Source organism: Pristiophorus japonicus, chromosome 3 (genome assembly GCF_044704955.1).
Source record: "Pristiophorus japonicus isolate sPriJap1 chromosome 3, sPriJap1.hap1, whole genome shotgun sequence".
Classification (NCBI taxonomy): domain Eukaryota; kingdom Metazoa; phylum Chordata; class Chondrichthyes; family Pristiophoridae; genus Pristiophorus; species Pristiophorus japonicus.
The window spans coordinates 232,990,019-233,007,373 of NC_091979.1; the positions used below are offsets into that span (position 1 = coordinate 232,990,019).

At 45.9% G+C, this 17,355-nt stretch overlaps 1 protein-coding gene across 4 annotated transcripts in view; it reads left to right on the forward strand.

The window, feature by feature from the left end:
* The first annotated feature begins 14,110 nt into the window (after positions 1-14,110).
* Positions 14,111-17,355, forward strand: part of LOC139260166 (prominin-1-A-like) — a 243,365-nt gene continuing 240,120 nt past the window's right edge. For 2 of the 4 annotated variants that reach the window (XM_070876405.1, XM_070876408.1), the window contains exons 1-2: positions 14,120-14,363; positions 16,728-17,145. In XM_070876405.1, coding sequence (XP_070732506.1) covers positions 16,908-17,145 — 238 coding nt within the window. In that variant the 5' untranslated portion in view covers positions 14,120-14,363; positions 16,728-16,907. Of the gene's footprint in view, positions 14,364-14,502; positions 14,654-16,727; positions 17,146-17,355 lie in introns of all 4 variants that reach the window. The other 2 variants (XM_070876406.1, XM_070876407.1) reach the window with 2 other exon arrangements.

Genomic DNA, 17,355 nt, shown 5'->3' on the forward strand with positions numbered 1-17,355 from the left:
CTTTCTGAATTGTCAGATACCCCTGTATGTTTAATTCCCAGTCTTGGCCGCCCTGCAACCATGTTTCTGTAATGGCCACCAAATCATACCCATTTGTAATGATTTGTGCCGTCAACTCATTTACTTTATTTCAGATGCTGCGTGCATTTAGGTAGAGTGTTTTCATCCTAATTTTTAAACCATGATTTTTAGTTTTGACCCCTCCTGCAGCCCCTTTATATTCAGTGGCCCTTTTTGTTTCTTGCCTTGGGTTTCTCTGCCCTCCACTTTTACTCATCTCCTTTCTGTCTTTTGTTTTTGTCTCCTTTTTGTTTCCCTCTGTCTCCCTGCATTGATTCCCATCCCCCTGCCATATTAGTTTAACTCCTCCCCAACAGCACTAGCAAACACTCTCCCTAGGACATTGGTTCCGGTCCTGCCCAGGTGCAGACCGTCCGGTTTGTATTGGTCCCACCTCCCCCAGAACCTGTTCCAATGCCCCAGGAATTTGAATCCCTCCCTGCGGGAGAAAGGAATAGAAGGATATGCTGTTAGAGTGAGATAAAGTAGGGTGGGAGGAGACTCGTGTGGAACACAAACACTCACATGGGTATGTTGGGCTGAATGACCTGTTTCTGAAAAAGAAAAAAGAAATACTTGCATTTATATAGCGCCTTTCACGACTACTGGATGTCTCAAAGCGTTTTTCCAGCCAATGAAGTACATTTGGAGTGTCGTGACTGCTGTAATATCTGTGTTGTTAATACTATGTAATACTTTGAAGTATTGAATCCCTATGAGCAGAAATGCAAGGAATGCTTTCAAATTTATGGAAGCTCTTGCTTAAAAATATGCTATAGTCTGAATGAGCTCACTGTACCGTGCAGAGAATTCCTTGATGCAATTTCTGCGGCCCAGTCACGCTCTCCTTCCCGAGGATTCCGGTTCATTCCCACAATGTGCAGTGGGTAGTGGGAGCTCTGCACTTCGCCCACTCCTTCACATGTCGTCAGATCTAAGTAATTGTCCTTGGACCTTCCTGAGAAATGTTACGCTCGACTGGATAGTGTACTACGGTTGCCAACTCTCGCTGAACCTATTCCTGGAGGTTTCAACACAGGACCTCCCGTTTCCAACCGCCCCAGTCGGTCAAACAGCCTTTCTTCATTACAGGAAAGATGTGATTGCACTAAAGCGGGTACGGAGGAGATTAACAAGGATGTTGCCTGGACTGTAGAATTTTAACTATGAGGAAAGATTGGATAGGTTGGGGTTGTTTTCTTTGGAACAGAGGAGGCTGAAGGGAGACCATATTGAGGTCTATAAAATTAAGAAGATAGAGTGTCTAGGAGGTCTGGAACTCACTGCCTGAAAGAGTGGTAGAGGCAGAAACCTTCACCACATTTGAAAAGTACTTGGATGTGCACTTGAAGTGCCATAACCTACAGGGCTACGGACCAAGAGCTGGAAAGTGGGATGAGGCCGGATAGCACTTTGTCGGCTGGTGCGGACATGATGGGCCGAATGGCCTCCTTCCATGCTGTAAATTTCTATGATTCTATGATTTCTCATCTGTAATATTTCTACATCTAACAGATGTGTTCAAAGAAAATGTAAAGTGCACACAATTCTTGTTAATGCCTCTATGATTTTTCTCTCCCTGGATTGCCCGCAGCAGTGTCCTGTATATTAATGCTTATTTGCCGGAGACTCCAGGGTAATCTTGCAGGGTTAGCAACCCCTATGTTGTACTGCAGCATACTGGGTGTTGGTTTGCGCTTAGCACAGTTACTGAAATCAGCCAGCCCTTTCTGGCGTGTTGCCAGAAGTTGAATGGCTTCCCGTCAACACGGCAAGAAAGACTAAAAAGCAAGAAACAACCTCTAGGAAGAAGCCCTTCCTCGCCTGGATTAAAGTGTGCAATTTTGTTCAGCAAATAAAAACATTTACAGTGCTATAATCCTATAATCTTGGAGTCATTCGGTCTGAGAGAGAAGACTTTGAAACCAAATTGCTTCAATCTCTAAACTGCTATTGACTCTGAGCTGAGGTATGGCCAGGAAGAATTAGAGAGTATTTAAATTAAGAAGATTATCAAACATTTTATGCCTGATCTAAAATTGTGCACAGAAGTGCTATATTTAACTTGAACATTTTATACAATCGGAAAAGGTTTTAACCATTGGCAATATATGCATTGGGATTGAATGGGAATGGATTGATCCTTTGGGAATCTATACATTGGGATTGAACGAGATTGGGTTGATCCACTGGAATCTGTACAATAAGAGTGAATAGGAATGGGATTGATACACAAATCTATATTGTGGGGGTAAATGGGCTTGCTTTACTTGATCTGAATTTTTGTATTCAAGATGAATTGGTGGAGGCAGACAAAAAGCAGGAAACTATAGATCACTTAGCGTAACAGCTGTGGTTGGGAAAATGTTGGAGTCCATTATTAAAGAAGCAGTAGCAGGATATTTGGAAAAGCATAATTGGGTCAGGCAGAGTCAGCATGGATTTATGAAGAGGAAGTCATGTTTGACAAATTTGCTGGAATTCTTTGAGGATGTAACGAACAGAGTGGATAAAGGGGAACCAATGGATGTGGTGTATTTGGACTTCCAGAAAGCATTTGACAAGGTGCCACATAAAAGGTTACTGCACAAAATAAAAGTTCACGGGGTTGTGAGTAATATATTAGCATGGATAGAGGATTGGTTAACTAACAGAAAACAGAAAGTCGGGATAAATGGTTCATTCTCGGGTTGGCAACCAGTAACTAGTGGAGTGCCGCAGGGATCAGTGCTGGGACCCCAACTATTTACAATCTATATTAACGACTTGGAAGAAAGGACTGAGTGTAACGTAGCCAAGTTTGCTGATGATACAAAGATGGGAGGAAAAGCAATGTGTGAGGAGGACACAAAAAATCTGCAAAAGGACATAGACAGACTAAGTGAGTGGGCAAAAATTTGGCAGATGGAGTATAATGTTGGAAAGTGTGAGGTCATGCACTTTGGCAGAAAAAAATCAAAGAGCAAGTCATTATTTAAATGGAGAAAAATTGCAAAGTGCTGCAGTACAGTGGGGCCTGGAGGTACTTGTGCATGAAACACAAACGGATAGTATGCAGGTGCAGCAAGTGATCAGGAAGGCCAATGGTATCTTGGCCTTTATTGCAAAGGGGATGGAGTATAAAAGCAGGGAAGTCTTGCAACAGTTAAACAAGGTATTGGTGAGGCCACACCTGGAATACTGCATGCAGTTTTGGTTTCCATATTTACGAAAGGATATACTTGCTTTGGAGGCAGTTCAGAGAAGATTCACTAGGTTGATTCCGGAGATGAGGGGGTTGATTTATGAAGAAAGGTTGAGTAGGTTGGGCCTCTACTCATTGGAATTCAGAAGAATGAGAGGTGATCTTATCAAAACGTATAAGATTATGAGGGGGCTTGACAAGGTGGATGCAGAGACTAGAACTAGACGGCATAATCTAAGAATAAGGGGCCGCCCATTTAAAACTGAGATGAGGAGGAATTTATTCTCTCAGAGGGTTGTAAATCTGTGGAATTCCCTGTCTCAGAGAGCTGTGGAAGCCGGGACATTAAATAAATTTAAGACAGAGGTCGACAGTTTCTTAACCGATAAGGGAATAAGGGGTTATGGGGAGCAGGCAGGGAAGTGGACCTGAGTCCATGACTGGATCAGCCATGATCGTATTAAAAGGCAGAGCATGCTTGAGGGGCCGTATGGCCTACTCATGCTCCTATTTCTTATATTCTTATGAGTAGTGTCGAGAAAGAAAATAACTTGCTTTTACATGGAACAAATACATAATGCACTGGAAGCACTCAGCAGATCAGGCAGTGTCTGTCAGGAGAACACAAACTGATGTTTCAGCTGTGAAATACCTCCTTGGAACTGGAATATATTACAAATGAACATCATTTAATGTCTTTTAATTCTTTGATTTCTCTCACTGTACCTCTTTTTGTAATCTCCTCCAGCCCTACAACCCACCGAGATGTCTGCGCTCCTCTAATTCTGCCCTCTTCAGCACCCCTGATTATAATCGCTCCACCATCGGTGGCCGTGCTTTTTGTTGCCTGGGCCCGAAGCTCTGGAACTCCCTGCCTAGACCTCTCTGCCTCTCTACCTCTCTTTCATCCTTTAAGAGGCTCCTTAAAATCTACCTCTTTGACCAAGCTTTTGGTCACCTACGCTAATTTCTCCTTCTGTGGATCTGTGTCAATTTTTTAATCTCATAATACTCCTTTGAAGCGCCTTGGGACGTTTCACTATGTTAAAGGTGCTATATAAATACAAGTTGTTGTTGTTTTTGTCCCGTGTGCAAATCCCTTCGGCCATTTGGATTGGTGGCTAACATAAAAGGAAATCTAAAGGTCTTTTATAGGCACATTGACAGTAAAAGGGTTGTCAGAGGAGTGAGGGGCCAATTATGGACCAAAATGGAGATCAATTGTTGGAGGCAAAATCTATTGAATCTGCCTCCACCACCTTTTCAGGCAGTTCATTCCAGATCCTAACCACTCACTCTGTAAAAAAATTTTTCCTCATGTCGCCTTTGGTTCTTTTGCCAATCACCTTAAATCTGTGTCCTCTGGTTCTCGACTCTTCTGCTAATTGGAACAGTTTCTCTCTCTCTACTCTGTGCAGACCCCTCATGATTTTGAACATCTCTATCAAATCTCTTCTCAACCTTCTCTGCTCTAAGGAGAACAATCTCAGCTTGCCTAGTCTGTCTGTGTAACTGACTCATCCATGGAATCATTCTCGTAAATCTTTTCTGCATTCTCTCTAAGACCTTCACATTCTTCCTAAAGTGCGGTGACCAGAATTGGACACAAATCTCCAGTTTGAGGTCGAACCAGTGTTTTATACAGATTCATCATAACTTCCTTGCTTTTGTACTCTATACCTCTATTTATGAAGCCCAGGATCCCGTATGCTTTTTTAACCGCTTTCTCCACCTGCCCTGCCACCTTCAATTCATTTGTGCACATAAACCCCACGGTCTCTCCGTTCATGCACCCCTTTAGGATTGTACCCTTTAGTTTATATTGCCTCTCCTCATTCGTCCTACCAAAATGTATCACTTCACATTTTTCTGCGTTAAATTTCATCTGCCACGTGTCCGCCCATTTTACCAGCCTGTCTATGTCCTTTTGAAGTCTTATCAGTATCCTCCTCACTGTTCGCTATACTTGCAAGTTTTGTGTCAGCTACAAATTTTGAAATTGTGCCCTGTGCACTCAAGTCCAAGTCATTAATATATAACAAGAAAAGCAGTGGTCCTAGAACCGGCCCCTGGGCAGCACCACTGTATAACTTCCTCCAGCCCAAAAAACAACCGTTCACCGCTACTGTCTGCTTCCTGGCACTTAGCCAATTTCGTATCCATGCTGCCATTGTCCATTTTACTCCATGGGCTTCAACTTTGCTGGCAAGCCTAAATTGTGGCACTTTATTAAAAGCCTTTTCGAAGTCCATGTACACCATGTCAACCGCATTGCCCTCGTCAACCCTCTCCGTTACCTCATCAAAAAAAACTCAATCAAATTGGTTTAACACGATTTGCCTTTAACAAATCCGTGCTGGCTTTCCTTAATTAATCCACACTTGTCCAAGTAACTGTTAATTTTGTCCCTGATTATCATTTTTAAAAGCTTTCTCATTACTGAAGTTAAACTGACTTGCAGTTGTGGGTTTATCCTTACACCATTTTTTTGAACAAGGGTGTAACATTTGCAATTCTCCAGACCTCTGGCACAGCCTCGTATCTAAAGAGAATTGGGAAATTATGGCCAGTACCTCCGCAATTTCCTCCTTTACTTCCCTCAGCAGCCTAGGCTGCTTCCCATCCAGTCCTGGTGACTTATCAACTTTAAGCCTTTCTACCACCTCCTCTTTATCAATTTTTATCTCATCCGGTATCTCCACAACCTCCTCTTTCACTGTCACCAGGTCAGTCTCTTTCCCCTGTGCGTTATTTTGTTTTTTACTCCCTCTTCCATTCCCCTTTCCTTTTATTCTGCTCCTTTTAAAAATCTGTTCCTCTGGTTAACTTATTTTTCCCTGCCTTACATCAGGGAACTGAAACTGATATAACACCACTACCTAGCCTGGACTGCTAATCGAACCTGTAACCTTGCTGCCAAATGAATCTGGCCTCTTTCACGTCCTCGATTATAATCGCTCCACCATTGGCGGCCGTGCCTTCAGCTGCCAAGGCCCTAAGCTCTGGAATTCATTCCCTAAACCTCTCCACCTCTTTTTCCTCCTTTAAGACCCTCTTTAAAACCTTCCTCTTTGACCAAGCTTTTAGTTACCTGACCTAATATCTCCTATTGTGGCTCAGTGTCAAATTGTGTATGATAATTGCTCTATGAAAGTACCTTGGGGTGTTCAAAGCTCTGTATAAATGCATGCTTTGATGGTTAAGGAGGTATGTGGAATACTTTCCTTTATTAGCTGATGCATAGAATACAAAAGTAGGGAGGTTATGCTTGAACTGTATAAAACACTGGTTAGCCCACAGTTAGCATGCAGTTCTGGTCACCACATTACAGGAAAGATCTGATTACACTAGAGAGGGTACAGAGGAGATTTATGAGGATGTTGCCTGGACTGGAGAATTTTAAGTATGAGGAAAGATTGGATAGGCTGGATTTGTTTTCTTTGCACAGAGGAGGCTGAAGGCAGACTTTATTGAGGTGTATAAAATTATGAGGGCCTAGGTAGAATGGATAGGAATGGGCCTATTTCCCTTAGCAGGAGGGTCAACAACCAGGGGGCATAGATTTAAAGTAAATGGTAGGAGGTTTAGAGGGGATTTGAGGGGGAATTTTTCTGCCAGAGGGTGGTGGGGGTATGGAACTCGCTGCCTGAAAGGGTGGTAGAGGCAGAAAAGTACTTGGATGTGCACCTGAAGTGCCCTAACCTACAGGGCTACAGACCAAGAGCTGGAAAGTGGGATTAGGCTGGGTAGCTCTTTGTTGGCTGGCGCGGACATGATGGGCCGGAATGATCTCCTTCCTTGCTGTAAATTTCTATGATTTCTATGTATCATGCTGGGTGATGCCTTTAACCCACCAAGTCTGTGAAGGGGACCTTGCCTCCTCTTTCTTTTCTCCTTTGTGGTTTTGCCACGTCAAGCAGGAACTGAAACCTAGCTCAGATTCATAAGCCAGGGTCAAAGGCTGGGTTGTTAGCTTGTAAAAGGTTGAGTGTCTTTTATGATTTCCCCCTGCCTGCCTCAGCATGACTCACATCTCTAATTGCTGCACAAGTTGGCAAGTAACCAAATTGTGGAGAAATACGGCCACAAACAAATGTTGTCACATTTTTTAACTGTTGTCCAAAACTTGTTGCTAGCTTTTTCCTTTCCATTCTAGTAACACATATTTTTCATACTTTTATACTCCCTTTAGTTTAGAACGTTGAGGGGCAATCTAATCAAGTGCTTAAAATGATTCAGGGATCCAATAGGGCGGATACAGGGAAAGTATTTCCTCTGGTAGGGGAATCCAGAACAAGGGGGCCTAATTTTAAAGATAGAGTGAGGTCATTTCGGGATGAAATCAGGAAGAATTTTTTCATACGAAGGTTTAATGAATATCTGGAACTCCCTCCTCTCCCCAAAGGCGGTGGATACTGAGGGTCAATTGAAATATTCATGGCTGAGATTCATCGATTTTTGTTGGGTAGGAGTATCAAGGGATATGGAACAAAGGTGGGTAAGTGAGGTTGAAGTACAAATCAGCCCTGATCTAACTGAATGGCGGAGCAGGCTTGAAAGGCTGACTGGCCTCCTCCTGTACATCTACACTCATTACTCCCTGATCACTAGTTCCCATCACAGTCCCTGCACACTGAGACAAGGAGGAGCATGTCTGACCCCACAGAGTCCGGAGGGCTCTGAAACAGGGCGCCAGAACAGGCAACACTGCTTCTCCCTCCACCCACCTCCCCCACCTTGCCTCAAATAAGGGAATTGGTCCTGAACAGGCAGACAGGATCTTGGTTTAACATGTCATCTGAAAAATACCTTCAACAATGCAGCACGCCACCAGCATTTCAGTGAAGTGTCAGCCCAGATTATGTGCTCAAGTCAGAAAGTTGGATTGAGCCCACGACCTTCTGACTCAGAGACTAATTGAGCTACACTGACACTTATAAAGAAATCAAATAAGGAAATATTTGGTAACTAGAACAGTTACCAGTTAGGAATGCAATCTTTCTTTTAAATTCATTCTTGGGATGTGAATGTCACTAACAAGGCCATCCCTATCTGCCGTTGAGAATGTGGCAACATGCTTTCTTCTTGTTTAAAGGCAGCTCGGTGTCAACATCATTGGTGCGGGACTAGAGTCACATATGAGCCAGACCAGGTAACAACGGCAAGTTTCTATCTGAAACTGTTATGTATAGAAGAACTCCACGAGGCTGAGTACTGTGAGCTAAACTTAGTGTGACCTTAGTCTTCTTTATTACAACTCCAGACTGCCTAAACAACATGGCAGCCAACCTTTTATACTGGCCCTGCACGTGTGTGCAGGTGACCATTAGGACTCCAACAGTCGCGCCCTCTGGTGGCAAGTATTACATAGTTAGATACATAACATCACTCCCCCCCCCGCCCCCCCGCCAAAGTCTTTGGTACAAGTTATTTACAAGCTGAGGCGATCCGGAGCCCTTCGCTCCCTGGTTGATCACCCAAGTTCAAACCCTGGCGTGTGAGAGTTGGCCGGACCATTGCTGCACTGCACCGCGGCTGATCTGATCGGACTGTCAGGAACGGTGGGTTCATCCTCGTGATTGACAGTGAGGTCGATTGCTGGTTGTGTGTGTGTTGGTGGATCGTCGATGGTGATGTCCTCTTCAAGTTGTTCCTGGTTGTCAGTAAATCGCAATTTGGTCTGATCTAAATGCTTTCTGCACGTTTGACCATTTAACAGTTTGATTATAAACATCCTATTCCCTTCCTTGGCCAAAACAGTGCCAGCAAACCACTTGGGACCATGACCATAATTCAGGACAAACACAAGGTCGTTAACATCAATGTCACATGAAACAGCCGTGCAATCGTGGTACATGTTCTGCCGGTGTCGCCGGGTTTCCACGTGAACATTAAGATCCGGGTGGACTAGGGAGAGTCTGGGGGTTTTGAAGGCTTTCTTCATTAACAATTCTGCCGGGGGAATCCCGGTGAGCGAGTGGGGTCATGTCCGGTAACTGAGCAGAATACGAGACAAGCGGGTCTGCAGGGAGCCGTCCTTCATGCGTTTCATGCTCTGCTTGATTGTTTGGACTGCCTGCTCTGCTTGCCCGTTAGACGCGAGCTTAAACGGCGCAGACCTGACATGCTTGATGCCATTGCGGGTCATAAACTCGTTGAATTCCAAGCTGGTGAAACACGGTCCATTGTCGCTGACAAGGACGTCGGGCAAGCCATGGGTGGCGACCATGGCCCGGAGGCTTTCAATGATGGCTGTGGATGTGCTGGATGATATGATTATGCAGTCAATCCATTTGGAGTAAGCGTCCACTACTACTAAAAACATATTTTCTAGAAAGGGACTGGCAAAATCTACGTGGATCCTGGACCACGGTTTGGAGGGCCATGACCACAGACTCAGTGGAGCCTCCCTTGGTGCATTGCTCAGTTGCGAGCAAGTGTTGCACTGATGCACGCACGACTCCAAGTCCGAGTCAATGCCGGGCCACCAAACGTGCGACCTGGCAATTGCCTTCATCATGATAATGTCTGGGTGGGTACTGTGTAGTTCACGTATAAACGTTTCCCTGCCTTTTTTTGGCAAAACCACGTGATTTCCCCATAAGAGACAATCTGACTGGATGGACATTTCATCTTTGTGTCAGTGAAACGGCTTAATTTCATCTTGCATTTCCCTGGGAACGGTCGACCAGTTCCCATTTAGGAAGCAAGTCTTTATTAATGATAGCACAGGATCCTGGCTGATCCAGGTCCTGGCTGAGGGTGACAGGTGACCCCTCGCTCTCAAAAGCATCCATGACCAGTAGCAAGTCTGCGGGCTGCGCCATTTCAACCCCGGTGGTGGGTAATGGTAGCTGGCTGAGAGCATCGGCACAGTTTTCAGTGCCTGGTCTGTGGCGGATAACATAGTCATAAGCGGATGTTAGTGCCCATCTTTGAATGCGGGACGAAGCATTGGTGTTTATACCTTTGCTCTCTGAAAACTGCAAAATGAGCGGCTTGTGGTCAGTTTTAAGCTCAAACTGAAGTCCAAATAGGTCTTGGTGCATTTTCTTAATCCCATATACACATGCTAACGCCTCTTTCTCGACCATACTATAGGCTCTCTCAGCCTTAAACAGATTTCTAGATGCGTATGCAACCGGTTGGAGGTTGCCCGATACATTGGCTTGCTGTAACACACAGCCGACCCCGTACGATGAGGCATCACAAGCTAGCACTAAACGTTTACATGGGTCATAGTGTACGAGTAACTTATTTGAACATAGCAGGTTCCTGCCCTTTTCAAAGGCTGTGTCTTGATAAATGCTCCAAACCAAGTCATCACTCTTACGTAGCAACATGTGCAAAAGCTCTAACAACGTGCTCAACCCGGGTAGAAAGTTATCAAAATAGTTGAGGAGTCCCAGGAACGAACATAGCTCCGTCACATTCTGTGGACTGGGTGCATTCTTGATGGCCTCTGTCTTTGAGTCTGTGGGCCTGATGCCGTCTGCTGCAATCTTTCTCCCCAAAAATTCGACTTCTGGCACCAGGAAAACACACTTGGAGCATTTCAGCCTGAGTCCCACTCTGTCTAGGCGACTTAGAACCTCTTCCAGGTTGTGTAGGTGTTCGATGGTGTCACGACCGGTGATCAGGATGTCATCTTAAAACACATCGATGCGCGGAACAGATTTCAGCAAACTCTCCATGTTTCTCTGGAAAATGGCTGAGCGAATCCCGAAAGGGCACCTGTGGTATATAACCAGTTCTTTGTGTGTGTTGATGTACGTCAGTCTTTTCGAAGATTCAGCCAGCTCCTGTGTCATGTCGGCGGAGGTTAGGTCCAACTTGGTGAATGACTTTCCACCCCCCCACCCCCGCTAACATTGCGAACAGGTCATCTGCCTTGGGTAGCGGGTACTGGTCCTGTAGTGAGACTCGGTTAATCGTTACCTTGTAGTCTCCACAGATTCTGACCGTGCCATCGCTTTTCAACACCGGAACAATTGGACTGGCCCATTCATTGAACTTGACTGGCGTTATGATCCCTTTGCGTTGGAGTCAGTCCAGTTCGATCTCGACTTTCTTCCTCATCGTGTAGGAACTGCCCGAGCCTTGTGATGGACAGGCCGTGCATCGGGGCCTAGATGGATATGTACCTTGGCGCCTGTGAAGTTGCCGATGCCTGATTCGAATAGCGAGGGAAACTTGCTTAGCACTTGAGCACACGAGGCGTCATCAACTGAAGATAGTGCTTTGATGTCGTTCCAATTCCATCTAATCTTTTCTAGCCAGCTTCTGCCGAGCTGCGTTGACCCATTGCCTGGAACAATCCACAATGATAGGTCATGCGCAGCTCCATCATATGATACCTTCACTGCCGCACTTCCAATGACTGATATGAGCTCTTTGGTGTAGGTTCGCAGCTTTGCATTAATCGGGCTCAGTTTGGGCCTTTGTGCCTTATTGCCCCACAGTTTCTCGAAAACCTTCTGGCTCATTATTGACGACTCGCTCCCATGTCCAACTCCATGGATACTGGAACTCCATTTAATTTGACTTTCAGCATTATAGGAGGGCTCTTGGTGGTGAAGATATGTACCCCATTTACTTCTTCCTCGGGTTGAGTTGCCTGTGCTGCATGATCCATGCCGGATCAATCATCCTCTGCCACGTGGTGTGTCGCAGCACGTTTGCACATTCGCTGGAGGTGCCCCATTGTTGTGCAGCCTTTGCACAAGTAGTGCTTGAATCAACATTGACGGGCCCGATGATTACCTCCGTAGCGCCAACACGGTGCTAATGGATTCACGTTCACCCCCGATGGCGGACTCTGAGTCATCACAGGTCTTGCAGCCGCAGATGTACAGACCTTGCCATATGCAGTTCGGCCTGCTAGCAACGTCATTTTATGCACAGTACTTGCCGGTGAGCTTTGATGTTGAGAAGATATCTGTTTGGTGTTATTATCCATGGCCATGCATACCTGGGCGATCGCGATGGACCTGCTCAGGTCTAAGGTTTTGGCAGCCAGCAGCTTTCGAAGAATAACCTTGTGACTGATGCCAAGCACGAAAAAGTCCAGCAGCATTTCCCCCAATGCAGCTCCAAAATCGCATGGTCCTGCGAGGCGTCTCAGGTCGGCGACATAATCCGCCATGTCCTGACCCCTGGAGTGATGGTGCGTGTAAAAACGATACCTGGCCATGAGGATACTCTCCTTTAGCTTGAGGTGGTCCAGAACCAGCGTGCACAACTCTGTATATTCCTTCTCCGTTGGTTTTGTCGGTGCGAGTAGATTCGTGATGAGGCCGTATATTTTAGGCCCACAGACGGTGAGGAGAACCGCCCTGTGCAGGTGACCATTAGGACGCCAACAGTCGTGCCCTCTGGTGGCAAGTATTACATAGTTACATACATAACAGAAACCATTTGGGTTTCTAATGACATTCCCTTTTGCTAATCCTGACTTTTTATTTCCATTTTAAAACATTTTAAAATTCAGATTCTCAAACTGCCATGGTGGGATTTGAACTCACGGGGGGAGAAATTCGGTCGCGCCTCATTTGGGGCGGTAACCCAGGTAATTTTAGCCCCTTGAAAAAGTTTGGGCCCTCCTCCCAGAAATTCGACAGAATCGGGCGAGGAGCTGACAGGGGCGATAAATCAACCATTGCATACCAAAGTTGGGGAGGGGCAGTGGGGGCGGCCATAACAAAAGTTTGGTCGGTAAATTTGGCGGACCCATTGCACAAGCACAGAACTCTGCGTCAGACCCCGGCAACAGCCGAGTATTAAAGGCATGGCATAGTAATGCACCCATTAAAGTTTTCAAAATCCTTATTTTCAACCTGTACTGTTATGTCTGTCTGCCGCTGCAAACTCAGAGGCTCATGCACCGTGCTCTGTATAAATGTTGCACCGACTGTGACCTCTGAGATCTTCCACATCCCTTTAAATAGCCACCAGTTAACAACTCTGCAAGCCTGCAGCGACTGTTTTTCCAGATGTTGTTCTTGGCGGGCGCTAAATGGGCCGGCTGCACTCAATTTTCCAACAGGGACGCAAGCGTGGGCGTTGCACCAGGAATATGTTATGATCAGGGTGATCGTCAGCAGCCAGGCACTACAGGTGTGCGCCCCCGGTGAGCCTCGAATGAATTTTTGGTCAGGGCGCTAAACACTGCACGCCCGGTCACTAAGCTCCAATGGGCCATTAACGCCCTCTCTGGCCGCTAACTGAGGTGTTAGACAACCGACGGTCTCTAGCTTACTCGTCCAGGAACATAACTACTTGCCTTGGGGGTTATATTGGATAAATTGATAGCCTTAAGCTCAGTTATAGATGGTGCGTTGCAGTTGTAGGAGTGAGCCTTTGGCGTAGGGTAACATTGTTGCCTCTGGGCCGGAAGGTTCGAACCGCGCTCCAGACCGTCCCGGCGAGTGGAGTCAGAGCTCCGGCTTTGAATTCCAGGTTGACATCCAGTGGGAAACCTGTGTCCAGTGAGTGTGGATGGTACCCGCCCCCACCCCCCAGCCCCCACCCTTCATCGTACGGGTTGCGGGAACCCATGAAACCCACCTGCCGTGTAGGACTAACCCCCCTATCGGATGGTATAAAGATGGTTATGACCTTGGAAGGAGCTTTAACACAGCCAGTCAGACTGTTAATCAGCCTGCAAATCCTTCCGTTATTCACACTATTCCACAAAGGGAACAGCGAAAGGACACAAGAACAAGAACTTGCAGTTGTAGAATGGTAGAACACAAGTCAAAGGAAGTTGTATTTGTGCTGTACAAGGGCATCGGGCAGTGTTGCAAGAGGTTCTGGTCACCTGATCACAGGAAGGATATCATTGTCGTTGATAGGATATGGAATTGAGCAACCACGATGACGCAGAGTATTCGAAACTCAAAGTATGAAGGAAGGTAAATAAACATGAGCTGCTTATTGTTGGAAAAGAGGAAACTTTATTGAAGTTTTCCAGATTTAGAAGAGTGAGAGAAATGCCTTTCCTGATTGTGTGAGGGGGATGAGCCAACTTGTGGAAAGTACCGGGAAACTATTTGGAAAGAAAGAATTACATTTTAAACTCTGAACTGGCAGGAGGATCCTTTATTTTTTTCACCACAAGGTAAATAATTTACAAGGGGGCGAATAGTACGAGAGACTACTGAGAGTAAAAATTAATCTGTTTGCTGTTTTTAAGATTGCTTAATGCATACTGATCAAACTCCTCTGTCTACTATTTAAACAAAGCTCTTTCGTTTTAGCGGGTTTAATAATCCCAGGAAGACAGCAGAGTAGAGACTGATTTTTTAAAAAAGATCAGAGGGAAATATCAAAGATTGGGGCTGAGTGCAAGGAAAGAAATGAGTTAACAAGGATCGGGTAATGAAATGAAGCTGAAAGCCTAACGAACAGGTAATCCCCCAGCCCCCCGAGACAGGGGATTATTTAATCCTAATATGTATTCTTATATTATCCATGTTGTTTATGCGTGTATATATTGAGCTGGGGGGCTGCGGGGGCTAAGATGACGGAAGGGAGATTGAGATGACGGGAGGGGGTTTTAAGATGACGGGGGGAGGGGGGTTTATCATGTGCACAGAAGTAAGCCATTCAGTATCTCGAACCTGTTCCACCATTTAATGAGATCATGGCTGATCTGGTTCCCATCTTCTCTGTAGGCGAATGTACGGTTTTTACATTGAAATATCGGCAAGTTGGCTGTGCGGGTTCCTTGGAGCTGTGAGCGGCCATGCATCCGCACATCTTACAAGCAACACTGTCTGAGTCCTAACTCCATCCACCCGCCTTGGCTCCAGATCCCTTAATACCTTTGGCTAGGAAAAATCTATCGCTCTCCAATTTAAAATGATTAATTGCCATCCCACCCTCAGCATCTGCTGCTTTTTGTGGGAGTGAGTTCCACAGTTGCACCACCCTTTGCGTGAACAAGTGCTTCCTAACTTCTCTCCTGGAAGGCCTGGCTCTGAATTTACGGTTATGTCCCCCTTATCCTACACTCCTCCCACCAGCGGAAAAAGTTCCTCTCTGGCACTGCACTTCCAATACGTTCCCTTTTGTCAACATTTTAACCAGCCTGAAACCAGGCAGGAGCAGGCCGCCCACCCCTGAGGACCCAATTTAAATGACAAAATCATCCCCCGATGATGTAACTGGGATGTGCACGCAATTTTAACCCTGGGCTTGACTGAGGCCAGTGCGGCCTCAAACCGGCCAGGGAAAGCTAGGGGCAGCCTGGATCCTGGGCACAGGATGCCCAGGTAGTCTCATTTATTTTTTACATTTTAAAGGTTCCCTTGAGGAGCGGGAAGGCACCTCCTGGCCCCATAAGGATACCTCGCGCCTTCCCTGAACCCCCACCCCGTTCCCCGATTGCCGTTCCCACACCAATTCTTTACCAACCGTACTGCTTCCACAGGTCCTCGGCAATGTGGTTGTGCTGGTTATTTGCTGAGCTGGAGCTGTAATTAACCCCCCCTCCCCCCCCGCTTCCCCACCCCCTCACTTTAAGGCCACTGCTCAGGTACTCCATGTGGACCATGGCCTGAATAGGCAATACCGCGAGGTCAGTTTGATACTAATTGCAAGGGGTTTTTCTGAAGACTTTCTGTTGGTTGCAAATCCTCAGCTCTGGCCCTTGGGAGAGAGATCACGTTAACAAGGTCAAAACCAACCTAACTCTCGGGATGCGGGCTTCGCTGGCAAGGTTGGCAACGCCGAGGGCATGCAGAAATCAAGCGCAGACAATGGAAGGAGCGTGTGGCAACCAGTCCCACCCACCCCTTCCCTCAACGACTATCTATCCCACCTGTGACAGAGTCTGTGGCTCTCGTATTGGACTGTTCAGCCACCAAAGAATTCACTTCAGGAGTGGAAGCAAGTCTTCCTCGATTTCGAGTGACTGCCTATGATGATGATGATGATGATGATTGATGATGATGACATTTATTGGCCAATTCTAGTGTCCCTGAGGAGGTGGTGATGGGCCGCCTTCTTGGTTTGATACATCTGAGGAACTTGCTCGGTCATTTCGGAGGCCAGTAAAAGTCAACCTGTGAGAGACTGGGATATAGGTCAGACCAGGAAAGGACATTAGTGAACCAGTTGGGTGTTTACAGGTGCATGAAACCACTTTTACCGGTACCTGTATTTTGAACTAAATTCAGCTTCTCAAACTCACGTGTCCAAGTCTCATGCACTATTAGTCCAGTAACATAACCACTATACCACTATAACCAGTAGCAGGAAATAACTGACTTTGTTCCTTTTTTTTAATATATACTTTTGACACTTTTTACATGTGATATCTGCAGTATAACAGACACTTGCTAGATGCAAGACTTATATATTTTGTGAATAGATGTTTAGTAATAAAAAAAGAAAGAAATCTTTCAGAAATGAAGATTGTATACAAATAAAAAAACAGGAAGCAAAACAGGAAGTAACATTTATTTATTTATTTTCTTAGCACAATTGTACTTCAACAAAAACCCTCTCTGCATTGTGACCAGAGAACCAAGGCCTCGCACGTTGAAAAGAAACGCTTCAGTGTCTGGAACGAAGAGTTTTATTGCAAACTAGACTTTGAGAAAAGGAGAAAAGGAAGATTTGCTTCGGATCGTCACCAGGGTCCTTCCCTGTGTCTGTCATGGCTTTCCATTGGCACATCGCCCATTGCAGGCTGGCATTGTTGGTGTTTGCGACACTCACCTGTTTCCAGCTCTCTGCAGCCGTACAAAGCTGCGGCAGGAACCACCACAATTTCAGCAGCATCCCTGAGGCCCAGTACAACAGCAATTCCAGCCCCGTTTCTGGAGGGTTAGCAGTCCTTTACCGCATAGTGCACATCTTCCTTGATATGGTCCAACCAAATCCCTTCCCAACAGGTGAGGAGCCTCCTATTGTACTGACAAGCGTACCGGGCATCAGGTAAATGTAGCATAGGAAGGGAAGTGTGTCATGTTTGTAACCTCACATAACTGTAACCTTTATGTAACAACACTGTACACTGTATACACCTGAGAAATGTACACCTTGACCACAGGGGGTGAACTTGTGGGAGACACTCCTCACCTCGTCACCCAGGTATATAAAGG